Source organism: Emydura macquarii, unplaced genomic scaffold (genome assembly GCF_026122565.2).
Source record: "Emydura macquarii macquarii isolate MOO-44397 ecotype Brisbane River unplaced genomic scaffold, CSIRO-AGI_Emac_v2 contig_318, whole genome shotgun sequence".
Classification (NCBI taxonomy): Eukaryota; Metazoa; Chordata; order Testudines; family Chelidae; genus Emydura; species Emydura macquarii.
Window position 1 is genome coordinate 3,121,690 of NW_027130455.1, and position 6,000 is coordinate 3,127,689.

At 41.2% G+C, this 6,000-nt stretch overlaps 1 protein-coding gene across 3 annotated transcripts in view; it reads right to left on the reverse strand.

Annotated features, from left to right (window-relative positions):
* Positions 1 to 5,783, reverse strand: part of CFAP300 (cilia and flagella associated protein 300) — a 28,261-nt gene extending 22,478 nt beyond the window's left edge. For 2 of the 3 annotated variants that reach the window (XM_067567876.1, XM_067567894.1), the window contains exons 1-3: positions 5,674 to 5,783; positions 4,982 to 5,063; positions 3,565 to 3,637 (exon numbers count right to left, since the gene is read on the reverse strand). In XM_067567876.1, the coding sequence (XP_067423977.1) occupies positions 3,565 to 3,637; positions 4,982 to 5,063; positions 5,674 to 5,783 (265 nt within the window). The other variant, XM_067567885.1, reaches the window with a different exon arrangement.
* Positions 5,784 to 6,000: the final 217 nt, after the last annotated feature.

The following is a 6,000-nucleotide window of genomic DNA, read 5'->3' on the forward strand; positions in this document are numbered from 1 at the left end:
CTCCAAATCGTTAGACCACAGAAAAAAATATCCATTCCAAAATATATAGATTCATAGAAATGTAGGGCTGGAAGGGACCCCAAGAGCTCATCTAGTACATCCTCCCCCATTAAGGCAGGATTAAATATACCTAGGCCATCTCTGACAGGTATTTGTCTAACCTGTTCTTAAAAACCTCTAATGACTGGGATTCCACAATCTCCCAAGGTAACTTGTTTCAGTGGTTAACTATCCTCACAGTTAGAGAGTTTTGCCTGTTACCTAATCTGAATCTCCCTTGCTGCATAGTAAGACAATTACTTCTTGTCCTATCCTTGGTGGACATGGAGAACAATTGATCACTGTCCTTTTTATAACATTTTACATATTTGAAAACTTCCATATATGATTGTCTCTTAGACAGACTCCTGAAATTCAGGAAAAGTTTTCTAAACTTATCAGAAAGAGAGTAGATGTTCATCCCGTAGGCATTCAGAAACCAAACTGCCAATAGTAGGTGAAGAGATTAAAGACTGTAGAATCTAAGCTTTTATTTAAAAAACAACCCAGGTATTTCTAGCTCTTTGAAGATAATTCTGAAAATGTGAATTGAGTTTAAACAGATGCAGTGCTGTCTCCTTAAGTCTGCTGGCAGACACATGCAGTGCCACTACTACAACAGAATGAAAACTGCTGGTCAGTTTTCACTGCTGCTATTCAAAACCCCCTGGGCAGCTGTGAAATTGACAAGAATCAGATCAATTGGACTTTGCTGCTGCTGCTGGGAAAAGCTCTGAGCAGTAGATAGGCAATGGGAAGGAGAGATTCTTAGAGAGTGGGAAAGAGGTAGAGTAGCAAACAACTCCTCCTCCATTGCACCCTTCTAAGTGGCCAGAGAAGTGAGAACAGGTAGTGGAAATACCCCCATTAAAGCAACCAGGAGATTGTGGCATGAGAGGGGGAACAGAAGAGAGAGAAAATATTCCTTTTCCCTTACAGCCAAAAGGGGCAGGAGATGGGAGATGCCAATTTATCTGACACCTCAAGTGTTAGTTGAGGCTGATATGAAAGATAGAGATCCTAAGCAAAGTCCTAGAACAGCATTCTAGTAGGATTCCCAGCAGCAGCTCACACTTTAACAATGGCTGAAGAGTGGTGAATTGACTCCACACCTGAGCAATACCCTACGTAGTGAAAGTCCCCACATTTTTGCATCAGTCTCTATTTACTAGATTTAGTACTCTGATTACTAGGAGTCTGGCAAAATTTGTGTGTGCATGTGGGGAGAGAAGATGGGTAAGAGAAAGGTAGCAATTAATCGGATCATTTAGAAAAAGAGTACAAAGGCAGATTTTGAGCCAGAACAAGGCAGAAAAAGTGAGGGGCAAATGTAGAGATGCAATGGGAGGAAAGTGAGGAAATAGCCATGGAAGACAACATAGAAATACATAGTGATTATGGGACAGGAGAAAATAGAGTGAAGCCTATAACAGACAAGATTGCAAGAGCTAAAATAAGTTACCTTGTTAAAAATGGGTAAATAGAAAGTGGACATATTCTAATGAAATATAGCACACTGCTGATTTCTTTAAAATTGCAAAAAGTGTGTATGGGCTTTGGGTGGGCATGGTTTGGAGTGCACATGGAAAGGTATTTTCTGCCCATCCTCATAGGAGTTGGATATGTTTTTCAGGTCATAGCCAAAATCTCCACTTTACTGCATCAGTTACCCTAAGGATCCAGACAAAGTCATCCATTTCCTAGGGAATAAATATAGCACTTGAATCTATATCATCAAGTTAGATTACAAATTAATTATATTCACTAATTTGTCTCCAGATCTATTATTTTAGGCAGAGACTTACACATTAATTAAGATGCACTGTCATAAGTTAAGTGCAACTCCACATTCACAAATACACAGGGTAGCTAGAGCTGGAGATATGCACGTTTGGGGAAGAATAAGAGAATGCTGGACAATCATCAGCTTGTACTTTCTACCCCTCAAGGCAATTCTTACTACACTCTTCAGAAAAATGTACATAAAAGCTAAGGGGGAAAAACTGACCCTGCATACTTAACAGAAAAGATAAGCAGAAAGAGGGAAGGCAGGTTTTAAAGAAAGAGTAATGTGTGATGGAGTATACTGGCCATTCAGTGTTCAGAGAGCAAGCACTTCGGGGTCCTGGAAATAAAATGCATTACTCCTGTGCCTACCACAGAGATGTGTTCAGGACCAGCAGGAGTTAAAAAGCTGGATACTTGGCAGATGACCCTTTAACCGCAGCAGGCGGTATGTAACCTGCTGACCTTCCCTAAGAAGGGGGCTGGAAAATCACACAGGCAGGACAAATAGCTTAAGAACTCTTGCCTAAAGCAGAAGAGTGGGAAGATTTACCTATGATTTGATCTATTATATTTTCTTTTGCTTGCTACAATTTGATAACTGGGAAAGAGGCAACTAGTAAGGTTGTGTTGTGTTAAAAGCCAAATACAGCATCCTAGGAAGCTGAAACTTTGCAGACAACAAGGCAGAGTGTCTGGTGTCACAAAATTTAGCGGGGAACCTCCCTGCCCATACCACAGAGAATAGGAACAGGGAAAACACACACAGTAGGCGCACCCACACATACACAGTGACTGCAGTCACATCAAGTGGCAGAGGGCAAATTCTTGAGGGATAATACCTTTGTGTTCCTAAAACATGGAGTCATTGCTCTGATACTACGATTCGTGCCTTTATAAATACTTAATTTTTGGCTCACATTAGACACAAAATTCCACTGTATTAACATTTGCATTTCCTTGTGGTGATTTTACAATTTTTTATGTATGTTGTTCATATTATAGGATTTTGTCCTGCACTCATGTTTCATTTCCTTTTTGATTATGTTGCTTTAAAGTCTGGTCCACATTATAACATTTAGCCGAGTTTGTAACCAGTTAGTGACATGGCACAAGGTAATTAACCATGAGTTTAATCTTGTATCACTTTTGCAACTGGCATAGCCTACCACCACATGGCTGTCATCCTGCGGTTAAGTCATTCTTATATTATTCTGTAGACAGAGCCCCAACATGCTTATGTAACCATGTTAGCTTTCTTCCTAGCAACACTCTTTGAAGTAGGACAATTTAGAGAATATCCCCCAAATGTTGTGGATGCCTCTTTTATAAGACTCTTCTGGACACTGTACCCTGGTTAGGTTGTAGGCATGATTGCAGCCATGCTTGACACACAATTGTGTTGTTGGGTGTGAGTGTAACCAAGTCAGCTATCTACTTACAAAAACACAGTTTTGCTTGTAACAATCATGGCACCTGAATCTCCATTACTATTAAAATAACATGAGTGAGAAAGTTTACCATTTAACTGTGACAATTTAATGACAGAAATTAGATTAATGGCCCTTAGCTAATTTTAAAGGAAGGAGATTCCTTTAAATGATCTTTTGCTGTAAATTTTATTTCATTAGCATATAGGTACAGATCTGAATCATGTCATTGTTACAAAACGTTAACTGGGGAAAATATAGTTACCACACAGAAAGATTTAAAAGACTGATTTATTCTAAATTTATTTACCTAATGTAGTCCACTGTCCAGAAGCTGTAAGCAATTTCAAATTGGCACTAACATTTGGATCATTAAAAAATGCCTGAAATTTCAAATTAAAAATGAAAGTTAACAAAATGAGATATACTATCAACTAAAGCGATAAATTACATTTCTATGACAAAATTTTAGGGCCCAATAAATAAGTGTCTTCAATCTGACCTCTGAGTTTGCATGCCCAAAAATTATGCCTCTGCAATTTGACTAACCAGCTTTTTAAAAATATATCCTCAATCTCTGTTTTCATAAATGTATTTATGTATGCAAATTTGAGGATTTCAATCTGCAAAATAGCACTTGTCCAAAAATATGCCTGCAGAAACATGAGCAACTTGGTTCTATAAATTTTAAATGCATTATAAAGTTTAGTAGAATTGGGAATTCTCGGGATGCTTTTTTCTGTAGCAGAATCAAAAACCATACATAATTTTAATATTTTCTGCAGACCAAAGTCAGCACGATAAACCATAAATTATTATATGTAATCTCTACAATTACACTAAATTTATCATTTTACCAGTATGTTTTAAAAGTGTTAAGCAATATGTTTTAATAAGTCTGCAGACAATTAAGATGTAGAATAATTCTAGAGTATGCTCAGATGCTTAGCTACATTTCTGAATAGTTTTTCTTTTGCGTCACCTCCTGATTGTGAATTAATCTCCAAGAAAAATCAGCTGAGTGTCAAATGTCTATTCAACAAATAAGAAAAACTTTTACACTAAATAGGTACATTCTCGCTATTAAATCAAATCACTTCACCGAGGTGAATATATCTTCTTTTACAGGCAAGGAATTGAGGAACACAGAGGTTAAAGACAAAGGACCTAATATATAAATATCTATAAGACCAACTGAAGTCAATGAGGACAGCAAGTGCTCAGCACCTCTGAAAACATGGCCCCACTTTTTCAGACTACTGAATGCATGTGCACGTCTAGTTTGTGCATACAATTACCGTGACTGAGCAGTTGTTGTACTAACTTCATATCCACATGCATTTCTGAAAATCTGGCCCTATGTGACTTTCTCTCAAACATCAAAAGAGAGCTGATGGCAGCCAGGACCAGAACCAACCCCAGTCTCATTCTTTAGCTCACATATTACCTCACTGGACCAACAGAGAAACATCAACACTGTCTGTAAAATATTGTCATAACCTTACACAGCTCACCAAAAATATAAGTACCCAACCCACCTATTTATTATGAAAGAGACTGTGACTTTATATTTGCCACTTGTAAAAACATAACACTGAACATATTATGGAAAAGTTTGTGGTTGGTTTTTGTGTGTGTGTGTGTGTGTGCGTGCAGGCGCGCGCGCTAGAATAAAAGTTACAGTTCCTTTAAAAAGGAACCATTAAATGTAATAGATTTATAACTACCTTAACAAATTCATCCTTTTGATAGACCTTAAAATGTTGGTCAAAACTGAACGCCTGCGCAATGATCCTGCCATGCATGGCCCTGAAACCCAGAACATGGTAAGTAATAATATTACAAAAACACATCCCTTTATATCAGCAGTGCAAAACTGTCCAGATACTTACTAGCCCAGGCACAAAAACCACTCTCTTGCCCTTCACCTGACGGCTCTGCCCAATAGATTAACAAACTACTCTTCCAGGGCAAGAAGAATTTTGCAAGGCTGATACACAGATTATTGTATTTCAAACAGTAATTAACTTTCCTTCAAGAACCGTCCTCCAAACAACTCTTTATATGCCCGAAAAGCTCGGAAATGGTCTGCAATAAGTCACGCTCTGGACCCGCTCCAGCCCCACTGTTTTACTGCCGAAAACGGGTGATGTTAATCTGCATCTTCAGGAAAGTGTCACTTCACCTCTTCTTATCCTGCTCCCCTGCAGATCCCAGCCCCCCCTCCCCCCGCGCCCAACAGATCCCCTCGCACCCTGCCCCTCCCCCCGTCCAGTAGCGCCCCTGGCAGGCAGCCCCGCCCACGCTCCCCCCAGCAGAGCCCGCTCCCCTGCGCTCCCTCCCCCCCCCCCCATTGCGGCCCCACCCCACTCTACGACCTAGACGCGCCCAGGGAGCCGGCGGCGTTTCCCCCTCCCACCATTTGTGGAGCCGGCCCTGGGTGTCCCGGTTCTCCAGCGCGGGGAGGGTTTTCTGGGGGAGGTAGCGGAAAACAAAGCTCGGCTCGGACCCCTCGTCCCCGGCAGACATGTTCCTCCCCCACGGACGCTCCGCTGGTTACCATGGAAACGCACCCTGGCGTGCGGTGCCCTGGTTTTCAGCTTCCCCCGCGAGGGCGCCGCCGTGCTGACAATGGTTCCGCTGTCCCAAGGGGCCGCGGCGCTCCCTGTGGTCAGGGCGGGAGGGAGCTCGTCCACTCAGCGCTTTCTTCTCTGGCCGCGTCCTAGGCTTAGCGCGCTGAGGTTTG